Source organism: Nycticebus coucang, chromosome 4 (assembly GCF_027406575.1).
Source record: "Nycticebus coucang isolate mNycCou1 chromosome 4, mNycCou1.pri, whole genome shotgun sequence".
NCBI lineage: Eukaryota > Metazoa > Chordata > Mammalia > Primates > Lorisidae > Nycticebus > Nycticebus coucang.
In genome coordinates, this window is record NC_069783.1 from 94,130,191 (window position 1) to 94,151,231 (window position 21,041).

Consider the following 21,041-nt stretch of genomic DNA (forward strand, 5'->3'; position numbering starts at 1 on the left):
TGACCTTCCCACTCTGACTGACTCTGTATCTTAACTCTCTACCATATTTTCCATCTGTATTTTGCTTTATATTCAGAAAAAAATGTTTTTAACTTTATATTCCAGATTCTAGACTTATATTATTGCCCATTCTTCCTGTTAATTTTTTTTAGTTTTGTCAATCATATTTTTAATTTTCAAGTGTTCATTTGTCCTATAATTACTTCTTTGTCATACCAATCTGTTCTCTCTTTTTATTCAATGCCAATAATTTCAGATCTTTCTGAAGCCTGTAATTATACTTGTAACTTTTTTCTTCTTTTCCTTGAATGAGCTAGATTTCCTCTGGGGCCATCCTTTTCTTTGGTGTTCATTAGTTATATATTCATATTTTTGAATAACAGGTTGGTTAGCAAAGGTAATTGGTGTGGATTTCCTGCATCAGTGTACTGATCAATTTTTGTAACACATCTATCCCTTGTAGGGAAGGGCTCATTTACAGCTATCTTTAAGTGGACAGATTATGCTGACTCGAAGGCTTTATTTAGGGTTCCAAAAAGATAAGCCTATAAACAAACTGGGAACCCCAAACCCTCTGCCCATCTGCTTCTCCAACAAAAATAGAAATTTTCGAGGAACTTTCTGGGGGAAATTTTTAGAGGATTTTTTGTAGAATATTTTTAGAGAATTTATGGAAAATTTTTATTTCCCTCTGGAAAAAAGTTGACCCTTTATATTTATCATTTATCTATGTCTACTTTTAAGAGCTAGTGTCATTTTAGACCCCAGCTATTCCATTTCTTTCTTAGGTATCAGTTCCCGAGTAGGAGTTCTAGTGAACTGTTCATTTTTTAGCAAATACTACTACATCTTTTGGTTTTACTGAGAGGAAAATCAGACTGAAAACTCTGCTTAAGAAATCAGCAAGGATGTGGGTGGAAAAATGGCCCAGGTGTTCCTATCTTTGCTGGTAATTCACACTTGTTCTCTCTTGGGGTCTAGCTAAAATCTGGAGTTTTTCCTGGGGATTCCCAGGGCTATTCCTACAACCACTAAAGCTTGTTCCCACTTGATTATTTTTTTCTTTTCTAGGTCATAACCTTCCCTGCTCAGCATTATTTTTCAGTAGGGTCCTATTACTTTCTGTTTTCCAGAAATGTAACTAAATTTCTGGTTTGCTGATTGCATTCCTTCCTGTTCTTGGCACTGTTACAGTTTTTTTCTCCCATTAGGATAGTTGTATGGCTATTAGGCAAGAGAAAAAAGTGCTCACACTTGATCTGTCACCCGAACGGAATGTTCTCATAATTCTAAAAAATGTAGACATATATTTTCTAATATTTAAATTACTCAATGCTTAGTAAGCTTCCATTATATTCCACAGTATTAAGTTCAAACGATCAGTAATTCAGCAAATTGGCAATCCACCTTTTAAAATATTTGGCCTGAGAATCACTTTCTTTTTAATTTATATACTCTTTTATTATCTACATAATGAAGTTTCACTGATTTCAAAATGAGAATAAAAGCACTGGCCTAAAGTAGCGAGGGTTGGTAATCTATCTATACATACACATTTTGTTTTTGGTTTCTTTGAAGTTCAGTATTTCTCTTTTTTCTTATATGTTTTCTGGAGCCATTTCAAATTATAATGATTCAAAAGCAAATAGAAAAAAAAAACAACACAGCACCAGAGATGTTGGTGAGATCAGTTTTCCTCGGGTTTGAAATGTGCTATAATCTACAGAAAAGGCTAAGACTTGTACATGGGAATATTACCTTTTTATACAGATGTTTGGATTTGTGAGAAAAGTTTATTTCAAAAACGGAAAAAATAAATCTCCTTACCCCTACAAAAGAGAAAGTTAACCAAAAAGCTTTTCCTAGATAATGAAATGCCAGAGGGCTTTGTACCACACAAAGAGGGTACCATATGTCATGCCTGTAATTGTAGCACTCTGGGTGGTCGAAGCAGGTGGATTGCCTGAGCTCAGGTGTTTGAGACTAGCCCGAGCAAGACGGAGACTGTGTCACTAAAAATAGCCGGGCAATATGGCGGGTGCCTGTAGTCTCAGCTACTTGGGAGGCTCAGACAAGAGGGTCGCTTGTGCCCTAGAGTTTGAGGTTGCTGTGAGTTATGAGGCAAAAGTGACACTCTGTCTCCAAACAAACAAAATAAATAAAGAAAGAAAGAAAGAAACAAAAAGGTACCATATCATATTCCACAGAAAGGTCTGTTTTTAGATAATCGAAATTACACTGGATATTATAGCATGCAGTAAAAATACTCCAGATGCATACAGAAGTCACAGCATATAATTCTTGGACAACAATTCAATCTCACAGTGAAGTGACAGCAGCAATCTTCTTGGGAATCAACAGAGGGGAATGAAAACTATGTCTTTTGGGACAGAGATCCCTAAATTCAAATCCTACCTATCTTTTTTAAATGATGTGACTAAGAAGTGTCTAGTTATTTATCTTAAAATTTCTATTTCCTGGAGGTGGCTCACGCCTATAATCCCAGTGCTCTGAGAGGCTGAGGCAGGAGGATCACTTGAGGCCAAGAGTTCAAGACCAGCCTGGGTAACACAACAAGACTTTGTCACTACAAAAAATAAAACAAGAAAGTTAGCCAGGCAGCACACTCTCGAAGTCCTAGCTACTTAGGAGGCCGAGGCACAATGTTCACCTGAGGCCAGGAATTTGAGGTTCCAGAGAATTATGATGGAGACACTGCACTCCAGTCTGGCAGCCTAAGTGACAAAGCAAGACTCTGTCTCTTAATAAAAACCCAAACCTCAATTTCCTTATGTGTAAAAGTGTAAAATTGAGATGATAATGCCTGCCTCATGTAGCTATCATGAAAACTAAGTGAGATAATACAGGTCAAAGCACTGGCATGTAGCAGACACGTGACAACTATTTCCTTTGCTTTGCTTCTTCAAAACCTCCAAGCCAAGAGAAGATTCATTTAATGTCTTTTACGTCCCCCCTTTAACCCCAAAGTTAACATTCACGTGTTCAGGAAAGCAATGGCAAATCTTGAGTATGTTGCAGTCGTTGGCACATGATGCTGATGACTGCACACACCTGGACTTAACCATTCATTTCTTCTGATCCCCTTCTTATTCCTGAATTCATTATTCCCTTCAGATTTCACATCCCTTAGCATTTCACCTCCTTGCTGCTGCCTCTGCCGGCAGAAAATCCCCACAGAGGAGGGGATGATTAAGTGACACTGCCTATGTGTCACTGCACCATCATCCCTTCCAACGACCTTTCTCTAGCTGTGCATCAAAATTCTGGGGCTTCCTAACACATTTGTCTGGACATCATCCCTCTCCAGCTCTTCTGCCTCCCAGATGCCCAGTGGGTAAGCTTCAGTTTCAGAGACAGATCTACTAGCTCAGAGGATTTTCATCTTCAAACATAGCTTTGTAATTGGCAAGGGATGCTCTCAGCTCGCCTACTATAATGAAATGAACAAAGCCCAGTCTTTGTCAGTGTGCTTTCAGTACACGAACAGAGTAGCTTATGCATTTTTAATACTAACAGACAACATTAATACCAATTAGTAGGGCCAAAGAAGAGAATTAAAATACTACTTCACAGATAACATCCTGTCTTTGATGACAAAGCTCATGTGTTTTACTATTGCTGATTCAACAAGGAAATGAATTCCTAGACCAGGCGTCCTCAAACTTTTTAAACAGGGGGCCAGTTCACTGTCCCTCAGACTGTTCGAGGGCCGATTATAGTTTAAAAAAAAACAAACTATGAACAAATTCCTATGCACACTGCACATATCTTATTTTGAAGTAAAAAAACAAAATGGAAACAAATACAATCACACCGCCTCATGTGGCCCACGGGCCGCGGTTTAAGGACCCCTGTAGTCGAGTCTATTTCTGGAAAAGCCAACAAATTGCGACTTTTCTTCATGGATTCTAAAGCCATTTATCTTGAAGTCTTATTTGCTCACTAATTTTCTTTTCTTTCTTTCTTTTTCTTTTCTTTTTTTTTTTTTTTTTTGAGACAGGGTCTCCTGAAGTCCCAGCTACTCAGGAAGGACTCTATTGCTGGGACTAGAGTGCAGTGGTGTCATCACAGCTTACTGCAACCTCAAACTTTTGGGGTGAAGCGATCCTCCTGCCTTAGCCTCCTGAGTAGCTGGGACTACAAATGAGCACCAGCGGCTTGGCTAATTTTTCTATTTTTTTCTTTTTTGTAGACACTGGTTTTTACTTATGTTCAGGCTAGTCTCAAATTCATGGCCTCAAGCAATCTTCCTGCCTTGGCCTCCCAAAGTGCTAACATTACAGGGGCTTGAGCCACTATGCCTGGCCTAATTTTCTTTTAATTTAGACAACTCACTATTTGCCTTTAAAATTGTTTTCCTCTCCACATGTAAACTATGATGTTCCTTTCTTCTAGGACTGCTCTGAAATTCACCAAGTTCTGGCCCTCTTTCCCTTGCATATGAGCACTCAAGGTCACCATGAATCTTATCATCCATTTGGGCAATACCTGAACAAATGGCCCTTCTTTCCCATTTGATTTTGTCTCTTAGTGAATTTCTTTTAAAACTATTACCTATCCCAGGCTCACATATCCCTCTTCCTCTGCCCCCCACACCTATTGGAAGCTGCAGTAGCAGAGCGAAGTCTTTCTTACTTGGATTATTGTGTCCGGATGATACAAGCTGAGAGTCCTGAAAACAAACAAGAAGTATCAATTAATTTTCTAATTTGGACTTTCAAAACTCAAGTTGAACATGAGATATATTAAGGGGTCATTCAGAACAGATTCATAGCTTTTTTTTTTTTTAAGACAGAGCCTAAAGCTGTTGCCCTGGGTAGAGTCCTGTGGCATCGCAGTTCACAGCAACCTCCAACTCCTGGGCTCAAGCGATTCTCCTGCCTCCACGTCCCAAGGAACTGGGACTACAGGCGCCTGCCACAACGCCCAGCTATTTTTTGGTTGCAGCCGTCATTGTTGTTTGTTGGGCCCAGGCTGGATTTGAACCTGCCAGCTCAGGTGTACGTGGCTGGCACCTTAGCTGCTTGAGCCACAGGCGCCAAGCCACATTCACATCTCTTAATCTTTACTAGTTACTGTCCTGAGAAACATTTACATGAATGTACTTGTTAAGCAGTTTTAGGAATATACTTTGCAATCACTTTTATTTTGTATTGTTTACTTTTTGTTTTGTTTACTGAGGTGACATTCACATAAAATAAACCATTATAAAGTGAACAATTCAGAGGCGCTTAGTTCATTTACAATGTTGTGCAACTACTACCTCTATCTAGTTGTAAAATATTTCCATCACTCCAAAGTAAAAACCTTTATACATTAAGTAATATCTTTCTATTCCCTTCACCCCTCAGCTCCTATCAACTACCAATTTCCATGTGTCTCTGTAGGTTTACTATTCTGGATATTTCATATTAATGGAATCATACGGTAATGTGATATTTTGTGCCAGGCTTCTTTTACTTAGGATAATGTTTGGAGATTCATCAATGCTAAAGCCTGTATCAGTACTTCATTCCTTTTTATGTCTGTATAATATTCTATTGTGTGTGTATAACAATTTGTTTATCCATTAATCTGTTAATGAATCTTTGGGGCTGTTTCTACCTTTTGGATATTGTGAATAATGCTGCTGCTATAAACACATTATGTACATGAACTTGTCTGAGTCCCCGTTTTTAATCCTTTGGGTATATAGCTATGGTGGAATTTTTGAGTCATATGGTAATATGTTAAACTTTTTGAGGAACTGCCAAACTTGTTTTCTACAGAAGTGAAACCATTTTGTATTCTACCAATACTATTAGAACACTTGCCAACCTTGTTATTTTTCATTAAGAAAACTGTAGCTATCTTTGTGGGAATGAAGCGATATCTCATTGCAGTTTTGATCTTTATTTCTCTGTCAACTAAAGATGTTGAACGTTTTTTCATGTGTTTGTTAGCCATTTGTACATCTTTGGAGAAATCTATATTCAAGTCCTTTGCCACTTTTCAAATTGAGTTGTTTGCTAGTCTCGATACTAGACCCTTATTAGATATGCAGTGTGATCTGCAAATACATTCTCCCATTCTGTTCATTGCCTTTTGATTTTATTGATAATGTTTTTTGATGCGTAAGTTTTAAATTTTGATAAAATTTCATTTATCTAATTTTTCTTTTGTTGTTCATGCTTTTGGTGTCATATCTAAAAATCTACTGCCAAATCCAAGGTCATAAAGATTTAAACCTTTATTTTCGTATATGAGGTTTATGGTTATAGTTCTCATATTTCATTCACTGATCTGTTTTCTTATTGACTTTTACTACAACTCACTCCATTTTTTGAGACAGAGTCTCACTTTGTTGCCCTCATTAGAGTGCTGTAATGTCACAGCTCACGGCAACCTCCAACTCTTGGGTTTAAGTGATTAGCTTAAGCCTTAGCCTCCCAAGTAGCTGGGATCACAGGCGCCCGCCGCAATGCTCGGCTATTTTTTGTTGCAGTTGTCATTGTTGTTTTAGCTGGCCAGGGCCAGGTTTGAACCCATCATCCTCAATGTGTGTGGCTGGCACCATAACCACTGTGCTATAGGTGCCAAGCCTACAACTCACATCTTGAAGGTACCTTCACTTCTACCCACTTCCTCAAGATGAGGCTGGCAACATCCCATCAGAAACACTTTGTTGATCCCACTGGAAACACTCTGTTGAACAACTCCTGTCAAGCTCTTGTTGGTATATAAAAAGTTTATTCCTGGGTGGCACCTGTGGCTCAGTCGGTAGGGCGCCGGCCCCATATACTGAGGGTGGCAGGTTCAAACCAGCCCCAGCCAAACTGCAACCAAAAAATAGCCAGGCGTTGTGGCGGGCGCCTGTAGTCCCAGCTACTCAGGAGGCTGAGGCAAGAGAATCGCTTCAGCCCAGGAGTTGGAGGTTGCTGTGAGCTGTGTGAGGCCACGGCACTCTACTGAGGGCCATAAAGTGAGACTCTGTCTCTACAAAAAAAAAAAAAGTTTATTCCTGATATCCACTTGTCTATAATTGCAAAAAGCCAGTGTTACATGGTATTTTAAGTTTACTTAATACTTAGGAATAAATAGATTTGCATTCAAATAAAATGTGAAATTTTGACTTGAGGATTCACAATAAAAATTTGGTTTCCTTACAAAATTCTCATTTAAAATAAAATGTAAGGGAGAATGATTAAAGAATGAATTAATAGAGATGATAGGAGTATAAAAAAAGTTAAGTAGCAGCAAATAAAAGCCATCAAAACTCTTTTATAATTCTGGCACATGTAAGAAAAATCCAGTGAAATGGAATTAACTTCTAATATGTATACGGCTTGCCATTTTATCAGAATTTTTCTCCATGAATATAGTTATTATTTGATGTGACTTGTGGCATATTCAAATCCAAGTAATAATATCTGCTTTAAAAAGGAATTTCATGTTTGATGAGAATATTTCAGATTGTGTATGAAACCCGCACATTGTACCCCTTGATTGCACTAATGTACACAGCTATGATTTAACAATAAAAATAATTAAGAATCTTAAAAAAAATAAAAATAAAAAATTCAAAAAAAAAAAAAAAAAAAGGAATTTGACTGGAATAGTATGAAATAAGCCAGTCTGGTGGTTGAAGGTTGGATGGGAAGAGATAGGATTCTCACTCTATTAAACAGACTGAGTCATATACAGATGCCTAATAAACCTCTTTCACTGTAGGTAATAATAAGCTATTCATCTGAAGAAAAAGAACAAGCTCAGTTCTCACCTTGAGATTGTTTCTGGAAATGGCTTTATGAAGAACCAATATTAGTTCTGAATGATGGGCTCAAATATAATCTGCAAAAATAATTTTGGCCTATCTTGGATAGATGATGTGACATCAACAGTTAAATACCCCAAGTAATGTTAACCAGTTTGATGAAAATATTTTAAATTGTATATAAAACCAGTGCATGGTGCCCATGATTGCATTAATGTACACAGCTATGATTTAATAAAAAAAAAATATATACTCCAAGTAAATTGGTGTGTTTCCTTCCCTTCTAATTAATTTAGTGTTTATATCTGAGCATGAATTAGCTTTAGCTCTGACATGTGACAAAGACTCTGAGTCCAATTTGGTTAATGCCTCTCTGCTGTCTGTAGCACTTGGCCCTTCAGAGGCACCCTCTGCCAGGGAGGGGAACATTTACTCACCACAGAATGCACAGAAATGGCAGCCAAAGTAGTTTATGGCATTAAGCTCCTTCTTTTAAAAATAAAAGGAACATAGTACTTTTGTCTGTTTGCTGACACTAATGGGAAATATAAGTTTTTCTTTCTTGATGCATCCTAAAACTTAGGTGATGACTGTTGACCACAGACCCATGAGCAGCCAACCGAAGATGAACTCCGAGGTGGCCTGAATTATGATTACATACCACAAGGCTACACATTCCATAGACAGTGACTTCAAATTTTACCTAAAACATCTCTGTAATTAATGACACTTACTATTTGGTGTAGGGCATGAAGAGAGACAGAAAAGGATTAAAAGTATTTGGTACCCCTGCCCCCTCAAAGTCTCTGTAGCAGTCTGCTGAGGGGGAAATAAGAATAAACTCAAAGACTTTGTCCCTAATATGTTTCTAGCTGGCATCTTCTTGGTGGTACACTCACCAACAAATGTGAGCTCCGAAGTACTGACTTGAACCCCAATGTTCTGGGCCACTCTGGAGTACAATGTCCCCTTATCGTTCTTACTGGCATCTGGCCAGTGTGTGGCCAGTCTGCTAAGAGGGGGTGCAGTTACCTTAATTGATGTGTGTACAAGTTATTATAACCCAGGGCTGAAAGTGATGCCCTGTTCCCCATGAGTGCTTCAGTCTGTGTACGCTGCCCTGCTTTCCTCTCCCTGGAACACATGTCCTGTCGCTGTCTATTTTCTGCCTGGTAAACTTCACTCTTCCTTCAAAGCTTGGAGTAAGTCAGCTCAAAGGTTACCTGCTCTTGGAAATCTTCCTGAATCTCAGGACAACTTATAATAGGTAGTAGTCGCTTCTTTATGTTTTCACTGTCCTATGTCATAACTCTATTATGATAATCATCGTTTCAATGTTGGCTTTTTTTTTTTAAAGAAAGCTTTATTGAAGTATAAATTACATAAGCTTCACATATTTAAAGTCTATAATTTACTAATAAATGTCATGAAAAGAATGCTTCTTGTCTTGACCCAAGGAAGGCTCTAGAATACTTGTTGATGAAAGAAAACAGAGAAAATCAGGAAAGTAAAAAAAAGAAGTTTCCTATAACCTCTTATGAGGACATTTCCAAGGTTCATCTGATGCTTTTGGTTTGCCAGGGTCATTCAGCAAGTATGTGTCATTCTAATGGTCAAGTGCACAGAAGGAAGAACCATTCCTGGCTACGTGGAAGAATGTCTGTGCCTGAGAATTTATTCTTCTCTATCTGTACGTCCTGAATTCCCAACACTATTTTGCTACAGTACTAAACTATTCTTTGCTACACAGACTCCTTTAAATGTGGTGTTTAGCTAAGAAGAAAAGTTCATATAAATAATTTTGTTGAAGACAGAAATAACCAGGCACACTGGTATATGAGAAAGCCCTTCAATGAAACACTATAACAGAGACCCTATTTCTTTAAATGTAACATGCCACGCGGGCATGCATTACCCCACGTACTACCAATGGCTGCCAATTAATTGTAAGATTCCATCAACCGTAAAACAAATTCAGATCTTAGTTATCTGAATATATGTGCTGCTGAAGCAAGTACAAGATAGTTACGTTAAAAACTGTCAAAAAAAAATGCTCCTTAAATCCATGAAATGCAGTAATTCTTCAGTCATGTTTTTGATAGAGAACAGCATTTACACTGTGGGGGTACTATTGAAAAATGGCTTTTTGGAAATCATTTGAGAAAGGTTCCATTCATACCTCTCTTTGCTTACCTATCAGTCCATCAATGGAACTACAAAAGGCAAGAAATTGACATAAATCTCATATTTTCAGACCCCCATGTACAGCTAATTACTGTAGGAAAAATTACCACCTGCCCTGGCTGGGTCTTCCTATACCCTCACCAATCCCTTTCTTAGAATATCTTTATAATTAATTTAAATATTTATTTTTAGGGAATGCTCACCATGGAGTTTTAGCAGAAACATTCTGCAATAGAGTTCAAAGCATGCTAGCAACCCCAAGAAGGAAACATATAATACACTTTGCATCTTCAAAGCACTTTTCTTCACACTTACTACTGGCTTTCATTTTCATTCCAGTGTGTAAAGGGAAAAGCAATAGAATTCTCAGTTCTGTAATGAGGCTAGGATTTTTCTGCATAATGCTTTAAAAATCAATCACCAAGAATAGTTTCAGACCAGGTCTGAGCCCACCAGATTCGGCTTCCATGACCACGTGAAATGCCATTAGGTTTGGACATGTACCTCCTTGAGGATGGAGAATGCTCTACAATTTTGAGTTCTTTATTTGCATTTCAAAATGTGTGAGACTGCTGCAGAAGGGAAAGGGAAAAAGCCAAGCAAATTCATTTCTTCTCTCTTGGTTGAAATACCTGATAATGGTAGCCAATTTAAAGGAGTCATGCATTCTTTTCTTTACCCAATTCAATTACTTTTGAGTTTTGAAGAATGAGGCAAAAAATGCCTGGTGGTGTGTTTTGTCTAGGGAGCTGTGACTACAAATTAAGTCCTCAAAGAATAGAAAAAAATTAGGTAACTTCATTATCAATTGACTTTATTATGTATTATGTCCTTCCATACTCAGACAAAATGAGGAAATTCTCAGAAGTATTTAGCTAATTAACTTAGTGGTGCTGGTACTTCAGAATACACAGTTAAGTCAACTTTCCTTGTGAGGTCAAATTGTCTCCTTAAACTTAATAAGGCTTAATTTCATTGTTTATTCCTTATTTTGGAGATTTTGTCCATCAAATTCCAAAAACAATTACAGCACCTACTCACTAACTATAGGGATAATCTCAAACATTAATAGTCCAGTTAATGAAATATAATGCCCTGCTGTCCGAACACTCATTTGTTGAGAAACAAGTTAAAAGACGTGCACTCCATGTGAAAATTAATAACAGTCTTTGTTGTAGGGAGAAGGATGTCACTCCTAAAGATATCTGCACCCTAATTCCTGGAACCTGTGACTATGTTACCTCACATGGAAAAAGTAACTGTGCAAATGTGATTAAATGAATGATTTGTGGGTGAGAGATCATCACTTGAGGCCCAATATAATTGCAGGGGTCCTTAAAAGGAAGAGGAGGCAGGAACATCAGAGAAGGAGATCTGAGAAGGGAAGCAGAGGTCAGAGTGATGTGAGCCTTGAGCTAGGAACAGAGGCTGCCTCTAGAAGCTGAGAATAGCAAGAAAACAAGAATTCTCCCTTAGAGCCCTCATTAGGAACCAAGCCCCACTGACACCTGGATTTTAGCTCCGTGAAACTGATTTCAGACTTCTGGCCTCCAGAAGTGTAAGATAAATGCTTGTTGTCTTAAGTAATTAAGTTTGTAGTAATTTATTATAGCAGAACTAGGAAATGAATGCAGTCTTGTTTCTTCTGTATGAGATAGATTATAATTAACAGTTGTTATAGTGAGCTTCTTATAAATAAAAGCATTATTAAAATCATGCAATGTGTCTACTCCTTGAAAGAAAACCACTTATTCTTTCTTTCCTAGGCAAGGCAAAAGCAAGATCTGGAGGTGTAATACCCCCATGTAAATCCACAGTAGTCCTAAATAAGACACATTATTTTAGTTTCATTTGAATTTGAAATTCTGTGCTCTATATGATAAATAATAGATCTTCCTGAGTGAAAAATAAGGTACTTCTAACTTTCTGCCTTAAAAATTAACTCTAGTCATGTTTGTGTAATTAAACCTCCAGAACTCTATTCATCTTACATAACTGAAGTGCTGCACCCTTTGGCCAATTCTGACCTTACCCCCACCTTTACTACCTGGCAACCATCATTCTACTATCTTCTTTAATGAGTTTGACTATTTTCTATGCTACATGTAAGTGACATCCTAAGGTATTTGTCTTTTTCTATCTGGCTTCATTTGTATTAGCATAATGTCTAAGCTATATATACGTGTATCTATAGATACATATACATAACACATCTACTTGATAAATACGAGTAACGTGACTACAGTTTATAATACTGTATTGTATACTTGAAATTTGCTAAGAGGGTAGTGTTTTCATTACAAAAAGGAAATTGGCAAATATATGAGGTGACAGATGTGTTAATTAGCTTGATGCGCTGATTATTTCACAAAATATGTAAACTTGGGAACATCAAGTTATTTACCTTAAATGTACACAATTTTTATTTGTCAATTATACCACTACAAGGCCAAAGACATGACATTTCTGCATTCACAGTTTAAAGTCTCAGTTTCATCACAGGAGTTAAATCATTATTTATACTTAAGTATCTATGTGAAATAAAACAGAACTTTGTACAATCCTTTTGGAAAAGTAACAACAAAATATGCTGTGGTATGTGCCCAGCTATATCAAAACTTTCATCATGGATATGTATATTTGGCCAGATTATGTACAAAGACTTTAAGCATCTTGCGCTTCATTCTAAGGGTGGCAGGATGCCACTGGAAATATATTCTGAATAAACTATTTAACTAAATTCCTCTGTATTGAAAGAGTTAGAAGCCTGGGAATTCAGATGGGTTCTGGTTTTTATTCCACCAATGAGATGCCACATTCATTCATTTAGGTATTGTCTAAACCCCCCCAAAATTATTTACTATCTACTTTGCTGAAAAACTCTATTGACCTTTGATGTATACAATAAGTTCCTGGGAAAGAATTAGATAAACCTATCAGAAAACAGAACAGAGCCTGGAAACAAATCCATGTAGTTACAAGAAACTCAACTGCTGAAATAGAGTATTCAACCCAGTGGGGGTAAAATGCACTACTAATACATTGATAGTGTTATAACAATGTACTAATCATTGAAAAAAATAAAACTAGAATCCTAAGCCATACCACCCATGATTTCTTTTATAAATCCTAATAAAAACCTGTAAGAGAACTGGAATAAAATAGAGAACATTGTTAGAATGCTAGTGTAAGGAAGATCTTTTTTTCTCTGACACAAAAATTAAACATTTTGTTAGAATAAAAAGCACATAAAAAGATTACAAGAAAATAGCTGCATTGCATGTAACAGGCAAATGAATAAGATACTAGGAGTTTCTACAAAGTCATGTTGTAAAAAGTAGCAATAGGCGATGAATGGGCAATTTACAGAGAAAAAATAGTCAATGCTCAAGCTCAGAAGTAACTGGGAAAATGTGAATGAAAACAACAAGGTTTCAACTTTTCACCCATCATATAGATACAATAATAAAAAGCCATATAACAGGGCTGCGCCTGTGGCTCATTCGGTGGGGCGCCGGCCCCATGTTCCGAGGGTGGCGGGTTCAAGCCCGGCCCTGGCCAAACTGCAACCAAAAAAAAAAAAATAGCCGGGCGTTGTGGTAGGCGCCTGTAGTCCCAGTTACTCGGGAGGCTGAGGCAAGAGAATCGCTTAAGCCCAGGAGTTGGAGGTTGCTGTGAGCTGTGTGAGGCGATGGCACTCTACCCAGGGCCATAAAGTGAGACTCTGTCTCTACAAAAAAAAAAAAAAAAAAAAAAAGCCATATAACATTAATCATTGGCAAAGATATACAAAAAATACTTTTGAAATACAGCCAAGAGTAATTGTGGTTTCTGACACCCAGAGTCGTGATTCCTGTTCTAGGTATCCTCACTAGAGACACTGAATATCAGGCATACAAAGAGAAATTCACAAAAAGCGTTCGTTAAAAGCAGCGTCATAATCGCCAGGGATTTCTACACCCCACTGACAGAGCTGAACAGATCACAAAAGATGAAAATAAAGAAAGACTGGACTTAAATGGGACTCTAGATAATGTTCTGAAACTGACATTTATAGAACATTCTACCTCAAAACTACTGAACATAACATTCTCATCAGCACATACAACATTCACCAAGACTGATCAGATCTTAGGCCACAAAACTTGTCTCAACAAATTAAAAAAAAAAAAATTGAAATCATTCCACGTAATTTCTCAGAGCACAGGGGAATAAATCTAGAATTCCAAGAGAAAGACTCAAATCCACACAAAGTCATGGAAATTAAACAATCTTCTGCTGAACAATGATTGAGTCAATAATGAAATTAAGGTGGAAATAAAAAATTTTCTCAAACTGAATGACAAAGGGGACACAAGCTATTAAAATCTATGGGATTCAGCAAAAGCAGTCCTAGAGGGGGAAATTCATAGCTTTAAACGCGTACATCAAAAAGATAGATAACAACCTAATGACACACCTCAAGTAACTAGGAAAGGAAAAGCAAACCAAATGCAAAGCCAGCAGAAAGAAAAAGAAATAATTAAAGTCAGAACAGAATGGAAAACAGCAGCAAAGATACAAAGGATAAACAAAACAAAAAGTTGGTTCTTTGAAAAGATAAACAAAATTAATAGACCTCTTGCTAGATTAATCAGGACAAGAAGATAAAGGACACAAACTTAATCAGAAATAAAAGGATACATTTTCATCAAACTGGTTAGCATAGCCTTCCTGGCATTTTCTTAGTTATTGTATTAAGGCATTTATATTCTACATTTAGTAAATTTCAAATGTACCCTTGTAAGATGCACCATAGATGTGGTCCCACCGATTATATCTATTCTTTCTAATTCCTACAACTTCACCAGAAAGTCCATTTTTCACACAACATGATAATTTATAGTTGAACAGTTCAAGATGTATTGGAAAAGTTTATCCAAAAATACAGTTCAGAGTGACATATATATAGTTTTACTATTCTTTAAAACAGTACAGCACACTAAATAAAGAGAAAAAAGTTAAAAAAAAAAAAAAGAAATAAAAGGATATCACGACCCATAGCAAAGAAACACAAAATATCATCCATGAACACTATGCACATCTCTACACACATAAACTAGACAAGGTTGAGAAAATGGATAAATTCCTGGAACCACACAACCTTCTTCTCAATCAGGAAGAAACAGAACTCTTGAACATATCAGTAATGAGCAGTAAGATCAAAACAGTAATAAAAAAATCTTCCAACCAAAAGAAGCCCCAGACCAGATGGATTCATAGCCGAATTCTACCAAGTTTACAGTGTAAAACTGGTACCCATATTGCAGAAATTGTTTTGTAACATTGAGAAGGAGGGAATCCTCCCAACTCATTCTATGAAGCCAGTATCACCTTGAATACCAAAGCCAGGAAAAAAACACAACAAAAACAGAAAAATACAAACCAACATTCCTTGTGAATACAGATGTAAAAATCCTCAATAAAATACTAGCAAACCATATAAAATATCATATCAAAAAAATGATCCACCATGACCCAGTGGGCTTCTATCCAGGGATGCAAAGATGATTCAACCTATGTAAATCAAAAAATGTGACTCACCGCATTAAAAAAAAAGCAAAACAAAGACATGCTGAAAAAGTATTTGATGAAATCCAGCACCCTTTCATGACAAAAATCCTCCACAAACTAGGCACAGAAGGAGCCTACCTCAAAATTATAAAAGGCTTATACGACAAACTCATAGCCAACATCATAGTGAATGGGGAAAATCTGAAAGCATTCCCCCTAAGAACTAGAACAAGACGAGGTACCCACTGTCACCACTTCCATTCAACTTAGCACTGGAAGTCTTAGCCAGAGCAATCAGAGAAGAAAAAGAAAGAAAGGGCATTCAAATTGGGAAAGAGGAGGTAAAACGTTTCCTGCTGATGACATCATCTTGTAGCTAGAAAACTCCAAAGACTCCATGAAGAGGCTCCTGAAATTAATAAATAAATTCAGCAAAGTCTCAATTTACAAAATAAATGTATACAAATTAAAATACCTAGAAATCTATTTAAACAAGGAAGTAAAATATCTCTACAAGAAAAACTATAAAATGCTGAGGAAAGAAATTACAGATGACACAAATGAATGGAAAAACATAGCATGCTCAGGAATTGGTAGAATCAATATTGTTGAAATGTCCATACTACCCAAGGGATTTACACATTCAGTGCAATTTCTACCAAAATACCAACGTCAGATTTCACAGATTAAAAAAAAAAAAAATTCTACACTTCAAATTTGGAACCAGAAAAGAGCCTGAATATTCAAATTATTTTAAGCAAAAAGAACAAATCTAGAGTCATATTACCAGAATTCAAACTATACTAACAAGGCTATAGTAACCAAAACAGGATGGTATTGGCTCAAAAATAAAGACATAGATCATGGAACAGAACCCAGAACACAGATATAAAACCATCTACATACAGTCAACAACATAGACTGGGGATAAGAAACTCTATTCAATAAATGGTGCTGGGAACATTGGAGAGCCACATGCAGAAGAATGGAACAGGACCCCTAACTGTCCCCACTCACAAAAAATAATTCAAGACAGATAAAAGACTTAAATATAAGGCATGAAATAATAAGAATTCTAGAATAAAATGTAGGAAAAACTCTTCTAGATATTGGCCTAGGCAAATAATTTATGACTAAGACGCCAAAGGCAATTACAGGGATGACAGAAATAAATAAGACTTGATTAAATTTAACAGGTTTTGCATGGCTAAGGAAATCATCAACAGAGGAAAATATTGGCAAACTGTATATCTGATAAAGGGGTAATATCCAGAATATACAAAGAACTCAAGTCAGCAAGAAAAAAAAATAATGGGCAAAAGACATGAACAGAAGCTTTTTAAAGGAAGGTGGACAAATGGCCAACATGTGAGAAATGCTCAATATCGCTAATCATCAGGGAAATGCAAATTAAAACCACAATGAGCTATTACCTTACCCCTGTTAGAACGCCTTTCATTGAAAAGTCCCAAAACATTAGATGTTGGCATGGACGCACAAAGAAAGGGATGCTCTTGGTGGGAATGTAACTTAGTGCAGCCTCCTTGGAAAACAACATGGAAATTCCTGAAAGAACTAAATATAGACCTACAATTCTATCCAGCAGTCTTACTACTGGGTATCTAAGGAAAAGGAGTCATTTTATCAAAAAAGACACCTGCACCTGAATGCTTATAGCAGCATAATTCACAATTGCAAAGGTGTGAAGTCAACCCAAATGCCCATTAATTCATGAGTAGGTTAACCAAATGTGGTATATGTATACCATGGAGTACTACTCAGGCACAAAAAGGATGAATTCATGCCTTATGCAGCAACTTGGATGGAACTGGAGATCATGGTCCTAAATAAAGTATCTTAAGAATAGAAAAACAAATACCACATGGACTCTCTTAATAAACTGCAACTAATCAAGGGCACATATGGGCACAGGGGGAAGCAAAAGCCACTGGGGATCATGTAGGCGATGTGCCAACGACCTCCCTCACAGCACAGTGAACACTACTCAGGTGGTGGGCACTCTTAGAGCCCTGGCTCAAGCATTACAAAAGCTATTCATATAACCAATGTTTACTTGTACTCCCTTAGTATTGCTGTAACAGTAATTTTGATAATACCAAGCCATAAACGATCTCAATATCCATGAAAGGAGCTTGATTAAATAAATTACTGCAAATCTGTACTACACATTTTAGAAGAATGAAGCAAATCTCTGTATGTTCACTTGGAAAGATCTCCAAATACGTATTATTAATGGAAAGGAAAATCAACTTTTAGAAAAAAATGTACCCTTATGATAATAGTAATGGACAATTATTTCAATAATTCACTTTAGAAAGTAGTGATATTTGTATTTAGCAATGATAGGTATATATTGTGGGTATCTGGAAAAAAATTAACTTGGAAAAAATGCTGGTAGTACTAACTACATGATTTAAGAGTTTAAAAAAACTGCACATGCACATATGCGGCACAGGATAAATGACTGAAATGGTGCACACTAAACTCTGGGTGGGGAAATTGAATCTGGCCGGGGGTGCCAGAGACTTGCATTTTCCTCTCTTGCCATTTGTATAATTTCATCTTTTAGAACAAGTACATAGTTAGATGTCAGTGGTATGGTTAAAAAAAAAAAAATCAAAGTACGCCTATAAGACTAATGTATGCAGTGATTTAAGCGTATTTCGTGGCTGACTTTTTTGTGCGCTTTTTCTTAGAAAATATAGAAAGCTTTTTTTAAAGTCCTAGAAAATATTTTAAGCTTTAACAAGATACTCAGGGAAATTAAATACCAAGTCTTCTATTCTAAGACATTGATTTTTAAGATATATCATTAATTTAAAAATACAGGACATACAATTACACTGAATGTATGAAATGATTGTAAGACGCATTTCAATGTTACCAATGCTTCTAGATAAGCTGACAATTATAATAACCATCGCATTTTGCACAGAGTATGGAAGTGCAGGTGAGACTGTGAGCTTGATTTCCCCCCTTTGATGAGTAAATACATATGTGTTTACAAACTGTTAAAGATCAGCTTCATATGCCTCTGGCAGGAATATTTACAGAGGAAAAGCCTATCAAGATTAAACTCAATGTCCACTGCTAAGGTCTATATGAATAAAGCAGATTCCTGGAAAGTGATGTGAAAATCTCACCTTATTTGGAAATGGGAATTTGCTTGGTTCCACTTTTGCAGGTGCTTGAATAGCAGAAAGTGGTGGAAGCCAGGTCATCTCCTAAAGGAGGGGACGAAAATAAACAATATTGTGACACAGGGAACATTCAAAGTCAGAAGTGTGTACAGCACTTACACAAGCATGCCTCAAGGCATGGAAGGATAAGGAATGGATGGGTGGGGGGAGGAAGAATTTTTTTAAAAAGGATATCAAACCCATTCTTATGATTTCTTTTCCTAATTTTACCAATTCTTGACCGCATGGCTATCCCCATGCTCCCTTTATACCTTAGGAAGGTCTGCAAGGCTATCCCATTTTCACTTCATTTAAGCCCCTGAGTACAGGGACAACTCACTAGTTCTATGGAAAAGGCAGTCTAAAGGTGGCAGGGGGGCTTGATCCCACAAAATTCACAGGCTATCTCTGAAGGAATGTACAAAGTACTTTTAAACTTCATGGATCTTTATTAGAAGAGTTGTTCATACCATTAGAGATAAACCATGAGTTCCCAATAAGCTCTAGGGATCACGTTGGTCTTCATAAAAGTGTCATATTCGTGGATAAGTTAGAAATCAAATCACATGTATAAAATATAGAGAAAATGGTGTCACTTTTATAACACAGTATTAGGAATATGCTGTGAGGTTACTTTGCAATAATCTGTCATATGCTTTTTTTTTTTTTAGACAGATCTCCCTCTGTTGCCCTGGGTAGAGTGCTGTAGTGTCACAGCTCACAGAAACCTCAAACTACTGGGCTCAAGAGATCCTCCTGCCTCAGCCTCCCAAGTTGCTGGACTACGGGTGCCCATCACAACACCCGGCTAGTTTTTCTATTTTTTAGTAGAGATAGGGTCTTGCTCTTGCTTAGGCTGGTCTCAATCTCCTGAGCTCAGGCAATTCACCAGCCTCAGTCTCCCAGAGTGCTAGGATTACAGGCGTGAGCCACTGCGCCCCGCCCAACCTGACAATGCTTTTTGACAACTTTCATTGAACTGTGAGTGGGAGGGAGAGGTTGTTTTATTCACTTCCAATATTCTTCAGTTGCATGTCCTGGAAAACAACTGTAATCAATAAGTGATTATGGAATTAAACTGATACCTGATTACCAAGAAGCCAACTTGGAGTTTACAAATCGGTTCCAAACCCCGTTTCTTGGTTTGCCTGCACTTTCCAAACCTAAGCAAGCATTGACGCTGGAGGTGATCCATTTTCAGAAAAATGAGGAATTCTCTGTCTTGAGGTAAGGACATTTCCTCGCTTCCCCTTTAGTAGGTGGATGGGTGTTAAAAAGGAATTCTTTTCGGTTTTTGGAAGGAAAGGTTTCTTGAGAATAATTTTGTGCCTTCCTTGTGGGTCACTCTCCTCTGCAGCACCACAGGGAGCAGAGGGAGGGTGAGGACTTCCTGAGCCCACAGCACCTCTCTTCCACCAGGACACGTGCCTCGGGCGGTGGGTGGGTCCAGCACGTCCCTTCTCATTTTGCCATTACCAAGGTTCCCCTGGAGAAAGCAAAGGGGGCTCCAGCAAGCCTTTACTTTCCTGTCTCTTTATACCACTTTTTCCCCACAAATCTGTCCGCACCTTGGTGACCCTTTTGAGGAGGTTGCTAATCAGGATTGTCAGGTTTGTACCCAGGGTGGTCTCTGCCTTTGTCTTTTGAATCCATGGGCCTGTTGCTACCCAGGTCCTTTGTAAAAAAGCTCTGAAGACACAGTGGGTTATTTTCTTTTTCCTAACCCCATCCTTTCTACTACTTGGCTCTCCCATACAGCCATCTCTCCTCTGTAAGGTGTCTGATTTTTTTCTTTCACTTAAATTACTGTAGAGGGTATGTGTGTTTTTGCTGCAAGCGGTCTTAAATCTTTTGTAGAGGAGTTAGTTATCAATTACAAACCATGGAACCCGTTGTTCTTCCCTCTTCTGTTGACTGTCTGATATGTCTCTACTAATCAGCCCCTCAACAGCATCCTACAGCAATCGCTCTTTGGCTTACAGACTGTATGATTCTTTGCTAAATACAAACTAATTATTCATGATTAAACATCAGACTTGCACATACAATCGCCATATGTCCATGTTAACTTTGCATACAGATTCCATCTGTGTACCAGAATGCCTTATATATGTGCATTTTATGTCTGTCTGCTGCCAAAATCCTCCCAAAGATGAACTATTATTTCTGCATGTCCCACAGCCACTCATGAATAAACTAAAAGTCCCTAAAAATATAAATAACAATACTTTCACATAAGAGCACTTCCTAGGCCAATAGCATCTTGTGACTGATAGTCTCAGGTTAAAATCTGTTTAATTACTGTATAGTATTACTATATAGTAAACTGT

General features: G+C 37.4%; 1 protein-coding gene across 3 annotated transcripts in view; it reads right to left on the minus strand.

Moving 5' to 3' along the window:
• AFF3 (ALF transcription elongation factor 3) overlaps positions 1 to 21,041 on the minus strand; it is a 565,722-nt gene that overhangs the window by 185,969 nt on the left and 358,712 nt on the right. For all 3 annotated transcript variants that reach the window (XM_053588375.1, XM_053588376.1, XM_053588374.1), the window contains exons 8-9: positions 18,676 to 18,756; positions 4,657 to 4,693 (exon numbers count right to left, since the gene is read on the minus strand). In XM_053588375.1, coding sequence (XP_053444350.1) covers positions 4,657 to 4,693; positions 18,676 to 18,756 — 118 coding nt within the window. The remainder of the gene's footprint in view (positions 1 to 4,656; positions 4,694 to 18,675; positions 18,757 to 21,041) is intronic.